The following is a 15,542-nucleotide window of genomic DNA, read 5'->3' on the forward strand; positions in this document are numbered from 1 at the left end:
GCCCTTGAAAACTGTTTTTGAATAAAAAGACTAGAAAACGGTGAGAATTTTCATCAGCTACCCCAATTTAAATCTTTTGGGACATTTAAAGTCAAAAGGCCTCTGTGAGAGAAGTGCTTCTAGTTTGTTAACAAATGTTATCTATCTGGTTGTCTGGGTGAGGTCTTTTTGTAATTATTCACATTACTCTTTCCTTTCAGTCCCCAGTTTAATAAACATTTGCACCCTGAAAAAGTTGTGAAAAATAACACCGTGGTACTAATCATGTCATCATACATATAGTTGAATTTAATCTTTTATTTTGTATCCATTTTATTGTCTTTCTATGTCTCTCTTTTATTCTTTGCTGGCTACAACAATTTCATTTCCCCAACGTGGGATTAATGAAGTTTTATCTTATCTTTAACTACAGATATACAATGACTTAAGAAGGGCTTTCTGATCAGAAATAGCAGAGGGGGGAATCGATAGTGAAGGATCGTAAAAGCCAAGCTCCAGTCAACATAAACAACTAAAAACCCACATCTGTGTAGCTGGCCTCTGACACCTATCACTGTCTATCTAAAGATAACAAAGGGCAGTCAGAAACTTCTAGAAGTCCCACTTAAAAGACAGTCTACAATAATACTATAGACTGTAGTAAACGTAACAACATCAGTTTGATCAATATCAATATTCTGAGCGACTAATCGGGAGTAAATTTGAAATGAGATGGTCAGACAAGACAAGACACACTGTGTGTCTACTATCAAACAAACACAGAGATAGTGCTTAAATGTTCATTTGGCAAGATTTTTTTTAAATGTATTTATTTAAAGCAATAGTTTCGGCAATCATTCAATTAAAAAGTAAAAAGGACTAAAAGCATTCCTCGGTGCAGCTGAGTCGTCAGCACCATTTAGTCTGGCAGGCTGATGATTTGAAGTCACCTCTCCAGGTCCATCAGAGCTTGTTGAAGGTAACGGTCAACAGTCTGTGCACAGTGTCTTTTGTCCTTCCTGTTTGTACATGAAAAACGGAATCTGGTCCCCCCGCTGCTGTTGACCGCTGTCAGTGAAAATTCATTACAAGCTAATATGATATCAAGATCAGCAGATATACTGCAAGATCAGCATCATCCAAACGCCTGGGTAGAGTCCTACTATGCCATCTAAGACACATATATTCTACACAATGTTAAAAAAAGTCAACAAAAAAAATACAATAATAGTATAAATAAAGCAATTAATCCACACTGCCCTGCAGGACACACAGTCTGGCCGCCAGAGCCAAGCTGGGGCGAGTAACATAAAAATAAAATCCTGTCTCTCGACAACGTAGTTTGCTCATCACTGCTCTGTCCAGGCCGTCACGCCTGGCTTCAAACCTCCCATGTCATTGCAGTAAAGTCCATGTCTGTGAGCGTGACAGTGAACGGAGCCTCCACTCTCTCGGGCTCCATGTGCACGTGCTCTCTCACGGAGCTGTTCAGGTTGTTTACCCTCCAGGAATTCAGAGGTCGAATCGATTTCTGGAAACGCTGCAAAAAAAAACAGGCGGGAGACAGTCGTACATGAGCCGTTTCATCTACTAATACAATGATACAACTTTAAACAGGTACAGCAGTGACAATCTGTTTGAGCTGCATAGCTAAAGCATGACAGAGGTGTAACAGTGACAGAATGACATAGTGGTGATACTGACGTCTTTCAGAGTTCCAGTTTCCTTGCTGATGGCCACAATGGCCCAGATGAGGATCTGCAGGCAGCAGGTCGCGCCGATGCACACGCCCAGTGCTTTACCCCAACGTGGATACACATAGGGCCCGTAGTGGAGCGGTGTGTTGTACATCTCAATGAAGATGTAGGTCAGGATGAACTATAGCCGCGAGGGGAAAGGCACAGAGTGAGCAGAGGAACATTTCATCCGAACAAAAAGCCGCAACAGAAGAAGAGTGACCGAGAGGGCCAGCAGACAAACACTACAGGGGGAAAGCAGATTGAATGTCAGATTGTCCTCTTGAATTATTCACAAGTGTGGATGTGAAGATGTCAGCACAGCTGGCTACATTTGAAAGCAGTGATGTTATTTTAGTTTCCATGATGGAACTTTTCTGTCAGTCGGTAATTGAGTTATTATCTTTGTTCTCCATCAGTTTACGAAGTCCTCATTCATTTAATGTCATATTCTTCACTCACTAAAACAACACCCTCATCAGATTACTCTCTGACTGTAAGTGCAACAATGCATTACAATAAAAGGTGGCATCAGATGGGTATTTATATCAGTCAGCCTTACTGTGAATCCTATTTCTACTGTAGGTGACGAGGCTGACAGAAATAATAGATGGAGCAACTTAACATGGATTGTGCAATGGACACAATCAACAATACAGTAATATGAACTTTAGCTCAGTGATAACAAGTTCGTTACTTGGACATACTCGTAATTATTAATTTGGCGAAATAATCTTCATGTTTTGCTTCTAACCTCACATAATACATTTTTGACAATCAGTGAAAAGTTCTTGAGTCCTTCAAAACAAACAAGCTATGGATTTTTTTAGTTTCGGCGACTCAGTGGTGTCTGTACTGATTCTTATCCAACAGTGAAACCAGTGATTTCATGAGGTTTTGAAATGCAAAAAGAAAATCAACAACAAACTCTTGCTAAATGAAATAAATGTGTGAATCACTGAGAACCAAAAGGAGGAAAGAGGTGACACCTAAATGAATTACTGGCCCCAAAACAGATGAACCAAACTGCTAGACCATTTAAAAATCAATACATCTGATCAATATGCTGCTCTCCATGCTCACTGTACCAAAAAAGTGAAAATTCCTCATGAGCAGCCTTACAGCTCAAAGATGCAGGGTTGTTACATTACACCACAACCACCCTGACAAACTCTATAAATCATATCAACTTCAGTGCATTTGGATTTTGTAAAAGTCAACCGATGACACAACAAGCCAGCTGCATTTACTGAAGTCTAAGAGATCCTGAGAAAACCATTTGTCATACCACTTATGGAGAACCAGTGCTGATGTCACATTGTACCTGAGTCTACTAACAAGTATGAATACTAACACTGATGTGTTTACTCACCAGAAGAAGAAACGGAGTGCAGAAAACCCAGCATGCTTTGAAGTACAACAGCACTTTGCTGCACCAGGGAGGGCAGCCGCAGATCATATCAATAATGTCTTGACAAAACTGGTTGACTCCTAATAGAAAAGTTCATGAAGAGGTGCACATTAGGAACAAGCAATCATCATGACGAGAGGGCATGACAGATAATGTGTCCAATGTGTCATTAAAAAGAATAAGAAAATGGTGAATATATAGAGCAGTAGCTAAAAACTGCTCCATGTCAGTGCAGTTGTAAAGCAGACACTGGATTTGATGTAGCGAATCAAGCTTCTCTTCTTTTACAACATGCTCAACATCACATGTCCTGCATGAGTGAAGGAATGATGTGTTAGAGGAGTTTCATGTGAAGGTTAGGGGTGTGAGATGGACTACCATAGAAGAAGGAGATGCCAATGCACATGAAGAGGGTGATGATGATGAGGCCGAAACTAGTGCTGAAGGAGTCAATGAGAGTGAACCAGTAAATCCCACCCTATGAAGACACAAACAGCATGGAAAATGTGGGTCATGGGATCACAGAGAAAGATGCATTTTGTAGCAATGCTAAAAACACACTCACGTTGGTCACTAACAGGAGACCCATTAGATAGAAGCCAAAACACAGGGCGCCCAAGAACAAGGACTTGTGCATCGTGTTCATTCTGAGCTGTGGAAACTCATCCAGCACGGCTGTAGTGATGCCCTCCATGTTGCCAAACTGAAAGCAAACAACAGCAGGCATCAAACATTGGGAGGCAGACTTATGGCTCTTTATTTCTGTGCATATCTTTGTGTGGTGTGTGCAGCCTTACCAGCGTATCGATCCCCAGCATAAAGAGCATGAGGAAGAACATAATGGACCAGAAGACCGAGCCTGGCAGCAGAGCAAGGGCCTCTGGGTACGCGACGAAGGCCAACCCAGGACCTGAAGGCAAAAAAGAAGACAAGTTCAAAAGGGCAATGCACAGCAAGGACTTTAAATCAGTATTGATTTAAGCACCACTTTAAGTCTGATTTCCAATTAAATATTGCCCTGATTTTAGATTATAACTCATAATCACAATACTGGTTTTGCTCAAAATGCTTTATTCAGTCAGTTCATGTCTAGATGAATGAAGATCCACAGGATTACTGAGCAAAATGAGCACAGTAACTACCTGTATCTGCCACCTCTCCGACAGGCACTCCCTTCTTCCATGCCATGTGACCCAGGATTGAGAATATAGCAAATCCTGCAAAGAAGCTGGTGCTGCAGTTTCCTGTGGTGATAATCAAAGTGTCCCTGAAACCAAAAGAACCGTGATTAGAACAACTGAACCCATCATGGCTGCAACAACAGAGCGAACGGCACAGCAGAGCGCACACTCACCGGATGACGTTGTTGTCAAACTTATTGTAAGAGGCCATAGAAAGCAGCCCCCCGACTCCAATTCCTAAGGAGTAGAAGATCTGTGAGGCTGCATCGTTCCACACCTGCAATGTACCAGACAGAAATGTGCTTTAAACAACACTCTTATTTTGAAAGCAGCATTAAAGCATTGTGTTCGCAGACTCCTCAGCCTCATCAGTCTTCCATCAGAGTTACCTGTGCATTTGCTAATCGGCCCCAGTCTGGTGTGAGGTAGAAAGCGACGCCCTGAAGAGAGCCCTCCAGGGTAGCACCTCTGATGATCAATACAATGAGCACAAAGTATGGGAAGGTAGCTGTTACATATACCACCTGAAAACACAAAAAGCACAGATGCATATTAGCACAACAAGGTGTGGCAGCAAGGGCAGGATTGTGTGTGTGTGAGTGTGTATATGTGTGTGTGAGTGTGAGTGTGTTTTATGGGAGCAGACAATAGCGACATTGTGTTGATTAACCTTTCCAGAGCTGCGGATGCCCTTGAGCATACACAGGAAGATGACGATCCAGGCAGCCAGGAGGCACAGGGCCAGGGGCCACCGCACAGGGCCCGGGTCATGAAGGCCCTCGCTGTGTACAACACCCAGCACACGCTCACTGCAAGACACAAAAGCCAAACACATAAAAAAAAAGCCCAGCCCAGCTCCTACCACACCTATTGACACAGTGATTACACATTAACTGAAGAGAAACAAAGCATTCAAATATTTTTCTTCATTGTTTTGCATCAGTAAGTCTTAGTCCACTTCCAATACATCATGAGTGCTACGGGACAGTATAAGGCATAAGGCATTATAAAAGTTGCTATAAGCCTCTATAATGTATAATATACAGTATAATGTAACATAGAATGTATTACCAGTCAAAAGGCATTACACATATGATCATTACACTTTAAAATGTCCAGTATTGCTAATGCTTATAGTTACTTTACCCATTTTGCATGAAAGGTTATAAAGTCTTATGAAAACAGTGCTCTGAGTGTTTCAGGGTGTGGCTGTCACATGCCGCAACGCCTCCACACATATCTCAATTGAAACATACAGTAAAAAATGCATAGTGGCAAGTAAAAGTGCTGCATGTTGGGTACGTCAGTCAGCTGTGGGAAGATTCCAGGGGGGGAGGGGCCTAAGTTCAATAGAGAAACGGCCTCTCTCAGTGTCTCTGTATGTCTGCCGTGCCCTTTTTGAGAGTTGGCTCTGGTGATAGGGTCAGCAAACAGGCTGATCTACATGTTGTATCTAGCCTCAGTCTGAGCCCTTTGGTTTGTTTGCTGTGTATCAATAAACCTACTTTTACTCCAAGCAGTCAGTAAGCTGTCATCAAGGCACTGTGGATGACCAAAACACCCTTTTCACCATGTTCACAACACTGTGCGACCTTTCATGTATTCAGACAACTGAGAAATAATAATCATAATGCCTTAAACATCATAATGATGCAGGTGTTATACAATATAATGGATTATATTTCCAGGTGTCAAGTTCTGAAATGGGGGAGGGGTGCTCCACCGGGGGGGCATAGAGCCACAGCAGTGTGTGACATGGATAACTAGGGGAAATATATGGACAGAAACTATGTTGACTGATACAAATCGCGTGGATGGGGGGTGTGAAGTTTTTCCAGGGGCTGAAGGGGGGCTTAACAGAAAAAGTTTAAGAACCAATGATGTAAGGTGTTGCGGCAAAGTCCTCAGTCATATCAGCTGAAAGGGTGACAGTTTAGTTTGAAGTTTCCAGTCACTGTGAACAATACTTGTGTTTACTGAAGAAAAGTACAAACAGAGTGTGTGCGCACAGCATGCTGCTCGAGCCATTTACAGGTATGTATAAAGGGAGTGGACACACACAGTATGTAAAATAAATAACATTAAATTGCATGGAAATGCACAGTTCACATTTTACAGTCTAAAGAAGTCTATGGTGATGAGGCACTTTGGGTAATCCATTTCAGAGCAGGCGATATAAATTTGCAAAGCAGGCTTGATTGTTTTAAATAAGAGAAGTGAATGACTGTGCAGACACACTTACTTCCAGAAAATTTCTGTGGGGCTGAGGGCTTTACCAGTGGAGCTATTGCCAGTGGTGCCGTTACCGCAGAGAGCTATATTGGCTGCAGCATCACAGGACCAGGGCAGAGGGCTCTGGAACGAGCTGCCCAGGTAGTAAAACGTCCATGCTATAATAACGTTATAGTAGAGACACACCAACGTGGACACACACAGCATCCCAATGCCAATACCTGCAAGAAGAGACACAGCAATATATCTAATCAACACTTCATCAACCTTAAATACAGCATTGCAGACACTTCATGTTGTGCTTGTCAACCAGAAACTGTTCATTTCCTTTTGTAACACTTGAGGGAGCTCCATCTCAAAGTGCTCCTCATTCAGCCTGCTGACCTGCTGCTTACCTTTCCAGTTTAAAATAAACTCGCCTTGTGATAAAACCTGATGTTCTGGCTCTATTTTTGTTTCTAAGACCGTTCCTGCAGGTTTCTTTATCAGATGTTCATATTTAGCAACTGTCCTCCAGAGCTCTCTCAGGAATCTTGCGTATTCACAACACGACGTAGTGTTGTGAGGTGGCAAAATTATGTGAGTCAGCCAGTTATTTTCCTTGACAATACAGTGCACTGACTGGTAACAAAGGCATTTTTCAAACTGGACACTCAACATTTCTGGAGAACTAATATAGTGACCTGTGATTCCATATTTGTGTACTCTCAAACACTGTGCTCCTGATCAGAATGAATTAGAATAATAGTAACAACACACATTACGTCACCACGAGGCTGTGTCATTGAATTACAGTGTATGTAAGTGTGTCCTTACTGGGCTAAAAAGCATGATTACCTTTGAGCAGAGGGCAGCATTTCCACACAGTGATGGGGCCAGCTGCTCCGTACTGGCCTAAACTCAGCTCCATGAGGAAGAGTGGAACACCCGTAAAAAACAGCATTATGAAGTAGGGGATGAGAAACACACCTGTGAAGATTAGAAACAGTCTGAGGAAGGGTGGCGGTGGTGGTGGTGGGGGGAGACATCCGGTGCAATGACTTGCTTTGTGCAGGTAAGACTTGTTTAACTTCTGTCTAGGTGGCAGCATCACAGACAGATGTTATTCTGCGTTACAGTTAGTCAAGCTCCAACATGCTTGATTTCAGATGAAGACACATAGCACATAAGGCTGGGTTAGAAAGACTTCATGTCAAGTGTGTAATCAGGGAAAACTCTGTCTCTACTTAGAGGATTAGTAAATGCTTTGTGTTCTAGCTTCCCGTCCAAAAAGGCTGCCATGGAGAGCTCTGGACAGAATGTGCAAAATAAGCCGGCATGATTAGGAGAAAGGCGCATACCCAAGGGAAGGGCGAAGAGTGCCTCTTGTTCAAATGGGTGTAACAAATCATTTCAGACATACACACACCCAGGCATTTAAAGCATCTGAGACTTCAGAGGGCCGTGCTCGCAGACTGCTCACCTCCTCCATTGCGATAACAAAGGTAGGGGAACCGCCACACGTTCCCCAGTCCCACACAGTATCCGATACAGGAGAGCAGGAACTCGTACTTCCCTCCCCACTGCTCCCTCGGGACAGCTGGGGTTGGAGCGGGTGCAGGACTCGGGGATCGGGATTCAAACTGTGATTGTGGTGCAGGTGTAGCTGCTGGGTTGTGGCCATTTTGAGTGACAGTATGCCCGTTCAATTGAACTGAATTCTAGAAAGAATAAAATCACATTTTTAAGACAGTGAAAGAAACGGTCAGAGCAGAGATATACAGTGACACAGACATCAATGCAAATCTGGAATTGGTCAGTTCCCTTTGCTCAGGGAGTCAAGTTAGCAAAATGTGGATTATGTAGACGAGCGTAGAAACCATTAATCTAATGAATCAATTTTAATAGTTCATTATTGTTAAGTTCATTACCAAGTAAAAACACCAGACATTTGCTCAGAGGAGCTGCAGGTGGTCTTTCATTTTAACTGTCGAACAAGCTTTGTGTAAGGTGTAGCCTGTCTATGTTACTCATGAGGTGTTAAAACCACCAATTGGACTTCCTCTTCCTCCCTGCAGGCTATCCATCTCGAAAGATGAGGAACTATTTTCTCACGTCAGGTCGCAGGGAGGAAGTCCGATTAAGATAACAGCAGGGCTTCTGCTTTAAATGCTGTTATGTGTTCAAAGATGAATAATTCATCCAACGGCACGGATACATATTCATTAAAATGTAATGTCTTTGAGATTTCTTGTATCTCCAAGTTTTACATGCACAAAGAGAGTATATGTACATACATGGAGGCATAGAGAGATCAAATAGGGACAATGCCCAGCTGAGTAGTTGTATCAAGATTACAGAGGAATATGTCAAACCGAGTATGTCTATGTCTTATGTCTATACCAAATAATGATTATTTTCCAATGTCAATTCATTTGCTGATGATTTCATTAGTTATTTTCTTAATTAATCGATTAATCACTAAATATTCATACACTGAACCAGAAAGACAATCTCTGCAGCACCAAAGAGAATTTTTAACTTAGTTTTCAAAACATATATCACAAAATTATCCTTAAAAAAAAAAAAAAAAAAAAAAACGGCACTTTGTCAGAGTTGAGAGGATGGACCTTGTGTTTGGTCCAGTCACGCTATTGTTGTCGATTCATGGTCTGTCCTTCCACAAAGCGACAAATCAACCAATGGTTTCAGCTCTTAAAACCAGAATAAGTAAAACCTTTTACTTTCTCTACCTGCTGAAAATAACTGCTCATAATCAGCTGAGGTGTACAAACTTGAGAAAAGTCAGCACAAACACATCTGTTGATCAAGTTTAAGCTGTATCTCTGCTGCTTACAGTGGGTCTGTAGACAAGCCTGATAGGTGAGAGCAATGTGGACAGACAGGTTGGACTGCTTCATCTAAAGACATTTTTCTGTCCTGCCACCACCGCTACACCCCCGGGAGCACCGGAAGGTGACGTTAAACCGCTCATAAAGGGGTCCCACGTTGCTTTCAGGGACTGCTTCGTGCCTTAAAGCGACACACGGGGGTATGTTTGATGTGAACACACACGAAGCGCCATAAAAACAAAGCTCCGCTCCTACCTGCGCTGCGGTTGCACTGGCTACTGCGGGGCTGCCGGCTGCTGCTTTGCCGCTTTCGTCCTGCATTTCCCCGCGGCACAGGTGCTGTTTCACTGTTCGACTTGTCGCTCCTTATTCCACATTTTACACGGTATAGTCCTGTTGGAAGTACGCCATGTTGCTGTGGTTTGTGGTGGCAGCTGGAGAAGTGCGGTCGGCCGGTGTAGGTGCTAATCGAGCGCAACTCAACAAGGAGACATCAGCGATGACGATAAGGAAACAGGCCGGTGGGAGGCGAGGTGAAGGGCAGGAGGCAGGGCGCAAGTGCAGCACAGGCACGGAGGAGGAGAAGACACCTCCTCCTCACCTGCCCTGTTGATGCAGCCAGTGGGAGGAGTAGATCAAGTGAGTCAAGGAGAGGCAGCATCTTGGGATATGAAAAGTATGTAAGTTTGTAAACTTAGCAATAGCTTCTTCTTCTTTTTCGTCTTTAATAATGTAGCCAAATTGTTAATTTTATTGAGATAAGAATTTCAGGTAAAATGTTCACCACAAAAGTGCGTCATTGCAAGTTACATGAAAACTATGTATTAAAGTTGTCTATGGCAACTTCAGATGTGCTTTGAGCTCATTAACAGCAAAGGCATTGTTAAAAATAAGATTAGTCTTACACTATATCTGAAATGCTATTTCGTATTGTTTCGTTGCCAGGACCGAAGACCCCATCACCAGAAAATGTCACAGAGAAATTAGTCTGCGTCTTCTCGCGGGTTAGTCCCAAAGGCTTGGTGACGTGTGTTTACAGAGCTAATTGTTGAGCTAGCTAGCGAGCTAACTGCTAATATGCTAGCAAGCCAGAACATGCTAACGCTAATCAGTTACAACAGCTGCCTGAGCTTTTTATGTTTTCCTTTTTAATGTCTTTGTACTATGGTGTAAAATTGGAAACTGACAATTTTTTTTAATGATTTTGCTGCCTTAAATAATTTCAGTTAGTTGCTCAGTAAATTTAGTGGCTTCAATTAAACACGATTTAAAATATGAAGTAGTTGTCACATTTGTTTTTTGTCACAAACAGTCAATGATAAAAAAAAAAGCACTTTATCTCTGGGTTTTGGGTGAGAAGGGAAGATATTTCAAGGCTCTAAAGCTCTAAATCTCGTGTTAATCTGCCTGTTTGTGTGTGTGTGTGTGAGAGAGAGAGAGAGAGAGAGAGAGAGAGAGAGATACCACACTTCTCAATGCAACTTCCTCATGTGTGATGAGTGACTCAGGTACATTTGAAAGCAATTGACCACAAACATCTGACACAAGAATCAAACAGCTGCACAGGAAACAATATCTTCCACACCAAAGCGAAATGAACATAAACTGCTGTACTGTCATTGTTAGTCTTGATGGTGTGATGTTCAGTGGGTCTTTTTCTTTCTTAGTTGCGACTCTAATGGACTCTTTAATCCACATAAGCTCATGATGCTTCTCTAAATCCATCCAATCTGTTGAGTGTCTATACTTAACAGCCCTACTCAACAAATGTGGGTCAATAGATGGTATGGTGAAGCTGCTCAGTCGCTGTTTGGGCAGAGCAAAATTAACATAAGTGGAACTTCAACTTGAATTTTGCCCAGTTGTTGAAGATTCTGGTTTGGCAACATCCTCATGATAGAGGGTTGAGGTGGAACAACACGTAAACTGGACAAGAGCTTTCACTGAGAAAAAATGGAGCTCCAAGACCAACTGAAGAGCGATTGGAGCCGGTATTTTTGCGATTGGCCGCCACTGGAGTTTGACACAAGTTCAAACCATCATCTTCTCTGCAGTGAGTTGAAAAGCAGCCCTGTGAGGCCGGAGGGCGACTCAGATCCTTACTGCAGCATCTGGAAAGACGCAGAGCGAGCGAGAGTCAAGAATTGTAACAATCGGTCGTTTGCCTTGGACGCTAGAATGAGACTAGATAGTTTGAAGTCAGGGTGTAATTCACGCCTGCCTTGCAACGTCATGGGTGGGATGTTGCACAACTATAACTGTCAAAAGGATCTCTGGGACAGCGATGAGTCACAGGAGGAAGAGTCTGCTCTGGACTTGGTTGAGCTCCTTGATGTAGAGGACGATGTGAAGGATGAGGAGAACTGGTAGGTGCTGTCAGACCTCTGAGAGTGGGACTTGTGGTCTGGTTTGGTCCTAGTAAGGATGAAGCAGTGGTAAATGTAAAATAAGAGACATGAACCCAGGGTTGATCTATTGTCCAAGTCACCATACACCTTAGAAGACATGTTGGTGCTAGTGGGTAGTGTGGTGGATGCTAATCTCCCCATCTGACTGGTATTTGACATGAAAAGCCTTTTGTAAAGGTCTTTACATAGCAGCACGAGTGGGATATGTTCTTAATGAATGACGTATTCCTCACAGGTTATATGAGTCTCCGAAGAAGCAGGTGTCTGTGGATAGCACTGAGTCTGCTCTTGCGTGGTCTCGACACATCCTGGATAACCCCAGTCCAGACATGGAGGCGGCGTGTCGTTCACTGATAACTAGGCTGGACCAAAGTAAGCAAGCAGCACAGTCCCACTCAATGTTCGGGAAATGTTTTGGATTTAAAAAAGATTCTTCTAAGAGGGATCAGCTTGGTTTACCTTACCTATGCCAACTGTCTGCACTGTCAGGGTCAAGCAGTCATTTCTACAGACATCCTGCAGATTTCCAGCGTTCTTGCAGTGTCTCTGTGGGCTCCTCTCTGGAGAAAACAACTGTCAGCATGACACACAATACTTCTGACAGTACAGGTAATATAGTAATGAGAGATTTTTTTTATACAAAATAGTGAAATAAAGCCATGAGTCAACATGTTGAAATGTACTTTTAAGGACAAATCCATCTCTTCACACAGACAACCTTTATGTGCATCCACAACAACAACTGTCTTTAATATTATGGATTTTAGTAGCACATGTTTTGCATTTATTCGTCTGCACAGATAACAATGAGCTGAGCATCTCCCATGACTCCATAATCAAAAGCTACAGACTGCAGGACATCACAGATGTCCACATTATGGCTCGCATACAGGAAGCCAGTAAGTACAGAGGAGTGTTTTTAATGATCTAGTGTGCACTGCTTACTGAATGAAGGTTGGATTTGCGATAACTCTGGTCCATATTTTTCAGGTTTAAGACAGGACTATGTTTCCACACCTGCCACTGCTTCATCCAGGAGAGGCCCTGAGTCACCAATGATGTTTCCATCTTATCTGAACAGCACTGTTGAAAATATTGATGGCTTCACTTCAGGAGATAACACTGAGGCTTCATCTTTATCTTGGTGCCAACCTGGTTTGTCGTCACTGAGCTCTTCCCCTTGCCAGTTGCCAACATCAGTAGCTAAGCAGGGCTGCCAAAGTCTAAAACTGGCCAGACTTCATCAGCAAGTCACCCAGTTCAAGCTGCTTAAACTCGCTCAGAATCAAGGTACACAGAGCGCACGGTTTTCTAAGTGATCTGTATTTTTGGTCTGACGGCTGCAGACATTTTCTATTCTGTTTTCATGAACACCCCTCTGTATTATCAGAGGCCCTGTTCAATGTGAGTAAGAGGCGATGATTAATGATCTTCTTGTGTGATTGTGTGAAGAAGAGAGGACTTTCTGTTCTTCAGTAGAAATATACCAAATCAATATAAATGTCACCTCTGTTATTTTTTAGGAAACTTTACATTCTTGCAGTAGAGATTGTTGGTGTGAGCTCGATATGACCCCTGATGTGTTTTGCAGCAACATCACCAGGCAGGACCAGGTCACCTTTGCGGACCAGCCTCCGCTCCCTCCAGGCTGTCAGGAACAGCCGAAGTTTAGAGACCGACGACTACCAACCTGCAGACTCGCAAATCACTTACCCACCATCAGGTGTGGATCTGTTTGCTCACATAATACCCTGCAGATAAATATCTCTCTGCATCCTTAATGTCACATCTGTCCAAACAAACCAAACTGCTATAATTTTACATAACAGCTGTTGTTTTCTCAGGTGCATCATCTGTCAGAAAGCAGTCCAGCTGCTGGTCTCCATCACTCTCTGCAGCGTCCATCAACTCCAGAGGCTCATCGCACTCGTCGAGAGACTCCTCAGACCGGACGGCCGCTGTGAAGAGACTGCAGAGGTCTCAGTCGGTCAGCCCCTGCAGGATCCCGCACCCTGCTAAGGGATACCTGTCTGTTCATGGACGCATTTTTGCCTCACCTGAGAGGTCGACCACTGTGGCGTGGGCCAGGAATGTGCCATCCACTCAAAGATGAAAGGTGTCACTGGTGAATCCCTGATAGTGATGTAATAATATAATGAGGTAGATTAAAACATGAAGACAATTATGTCATATTTCGTATTAATTTACTTGTATGGTTGCTTTTGTAATCACATAAATAGCTTTGGACTGTGAAGGAATGGATGTCCTTGATGGCATGTTGCTCTGGGTGAAGATAATGTATGTTGTGTCATGTGATGTTTCCATTACATGGGCTGGGATCTGAGTCTTCTTCGTCTGTAACGGATTGTAAACAAAGACGCAAGAATGTGTAGCTGACAGTGTTTTAAGCAACCCGACCAAGGCATCCTGTGCTGTGAAATGAGACAGCAAAAACCTCAATAATATGGACTATTGTAAGTCATAAGAGTGTAGAAATGTCAGATTTTTTCTGTGGTGTGAATAAAGTCTGATACTGTTGAAGTAATGAAAGTGAAAAATAATGCTGTGCAGCAGCTATCAGTGTGTGCTGTTCAGTGGTTTTGCAAGCATGCAGCAGGGCACATGCACATGCAACTGACTCCCAACACTGAACAGAATATGTCTGGTTTCACAAAGTGAGGAATTCAAAGTTTATCTGCGTAGGTCATTAAAGGGATTCGTGTAGATTTCAGTGCTGGTCTGAATGCAGTCAGTCTTCACTTTAGTGCAGCTGATTGCAGAACAGATTTCTGCAGTTCTGAGGCAGAGACAGGAAGTGTGCAGGTTATAATACTCAGAAATGTATGTGGGTGTCGGCATGGGTGTTTATGCTTGTAGCTATGTGTGTTTGGAGGACACTTTGCTGGGTGTTTGTGTGCATGTATCTATATATGGATGTAACAGGTGGACATGCGTGCCTATGCATGTAGTGCTACCCATGCCCTCCTGGAAAGAGGACCACGATGCTAATAAGTCACCCTTTAACTTGACTGTTATCCTCAACATTTTCAGTGACTATGTTTTGCATGTCTTTTTAATGTCAAGTAAAACAAATCAGCTGACCTGTGCATGACAGGTAGAGTGCTCCTTATTAAGAGATAGAGGTGTGGTTTCGTTGCAGTTTCTTCCTGCACTCCTGTGATGGGGGCTACATTTTGCTGACAGATGATAGTCTAACCCAGCCGATGCATCGCAGTTTCAACTGTTTCCCAAACTTTTTTTAAATTCATCACCTGAACTACTTGAATACTCTGCAAAGTACAGTTTGAGCACTTGACATGTAGTTATCCTTCAGTGGCCTACTGGCATGATTATTTAAGGGGAAACGATTTTAGATGTTTATAGGTCAAGTAGATGTAACTTCTCTCACATTTCTCTTATTCAGCCTGTCACCTGACATCCACTGCTGTGGTTTTCAGCTTTCCTCTGATTCATAACACATCTATCAACAGTCAGTTTCTGTTCAGCTCTCTTTGATCTCATCTGCTTTTTGAGTCTGAATGGGATCCTTTAACGCGCTCTACGTGCAGCACAAATGCATCGTTTAAGGACGTCATTGAGTAAATGTTATAGTTATACTAGTTTAGAAAATACATTTAGTATTTGGAAATTGGCTAGTTACTTTTCACTTGACAAAACTACCGTATAGTCTCCCACTGTATTGATAACATATGTTTGGGTTTTGGACTGTTGGTCAGACAGAAAAATGCAACTTGAAGAGTTCA

The 15,542-nt window shown here is 42.8% G+C and overlaps 2 protein-coding genes across 3 annotated transcripts; one reads left to right on the forward strand and one right to left on the reverse strand.

The window, feature by feature from the left end:
* Positions 1–1,231: 1,231 nt before the first annotated feature.
* On the reverse strand, positions 1,232–9,773 carry slc6a7 (solute carrier family 6 member 7). Its single transcript, XM_076749983.1, has 14 exons — positions 9,626–9,773; positions 8,002–8,239; positions 7,377–7,508; positions 6,550–6,760; positions 4,978–5,116; positions 4,697–4,831; positions 4,481–4,584; positions 4,269–4,393; positions 3,924–4,036; positions 3,692–3,829; positions 3,505–3,604; positions 3,088–3,206; positions 1,684–1,857; positions 1,232–1,519 (listed from the first exon to the last, which is right to left on the reverse strand). Exons 1-14 carry the CDS (start codon positions 9,689–9,691, stop codon positions 1,361–1,363), a joined length of 1,953 nt encoding a protein of 650 aa, XP_076606098.1. The 5' UTR covers positions 9,692–9,773; the 3' UTR covers positions 1,232–1,360.
* Positions 9,774–11,205: 1,432 nt separating this feature from the next.
* LOC143332485 (SLAIN motif-containing protein-like) lies at positions 11,206–14,009 on the forward strand. Of its 2 annotated transcripts, XM_076749984.1 has the most exons (7): positions 11,206–11,736; positions 12,014–12,150; positions 12,268–12,387; positions 12,579–12,677; positions 12,769–13,068; positions 13,370–13,501; positions 13,623–14,009. In XM_076749984.1, exons 1-7 carry the CDS (start codon positions 11,324–11,326, stop codon positions 13,889–13,891), a joined length of 1,470 nt encoding a protein of 489 aa, XP_076606099.1. In that variant the 5' UTR covers positions 11,206–11,323; the 3' UTR covers positions 13,892–14,009. The 2 variants fall into 2 exon arrangements, with proteins under 2 accessions (XP_076606099.1, XP_076606100.1); XM_076749985.1 differs by lacking the exons at positions 12,579–12,677; positions 12,769–13,068.
* The last annotated feature ends 1,533 nt before the right edge of the window (positions 14,010–15,542 follow it).

The sequence above is a fragment of the Chaetodon auriga genome, chromosome 15 (assembly GCF_051107435.1).
Source record: "Chaetodon auriga isolate fChaAug3 chromosome 15, fChaAug3.hap1, whole genome shotgun sequence".
Classification (NCBI taxonomy): Eukaryota; Metazoa; Chordata; class Actinopteri; order Chaetodontiformes; family Chaetodontidae; genus Chaetodon; species Chaetodon auriga.

What these genes read in the sequence shown, in the direction of transcription:
- slc6a7 (XM_076749983.1), bottom strand. Translation starts at nt 9,691, where the DNA reads ATGCAGGACGAAAGCGGCAAAGCAGCAGCCGGCAGCCCCGCAGTAGCC. An exon ending in CCCACAGAAATTTTCTGGAA is followed by an intron (nt 5,117 to 6,549) that starts GTAAGTGTGTCT and finishes TGTGTCTTGCAG; the next exon opens with TGAGCGTGTGCTGGGTGTTG. An exon ending in GTCTCCTGTTAGTGACCAAC is followed by an intron (nt 3,605 to 3,691) that starts GTGAGTGTGTTT and finishes GTGTCTTCATAG; the next exon opens with GGTGGGATTTACTGGTTCAC.
- LOC143332485 (XM_076749984.1), top strand. Translation starts at nt 11,324, where the DNA reads ATGGAGCTCCAAGACCAACTGAAGAGCGATTGGAGCCGGTATTTTTGC. An exon ending in GATAACTAGGCTGGACCAAA is followed by an intron (nt 12,151 to 12,267) that starts GTAAGCAAGCAG and finishes CTGCACTGTCAG; the next exon opens with GGTCAAGCAGTCATTTCTAC. An exon ending in TAAACTCGCTCAGAATCAAG is followed by an intron (nt 13,069 to 13,369) that starts GTACACAGAGCG and finishes TGTGTTTTGCAG; the next exon opens with CAACATCACCAGGCAGGACC.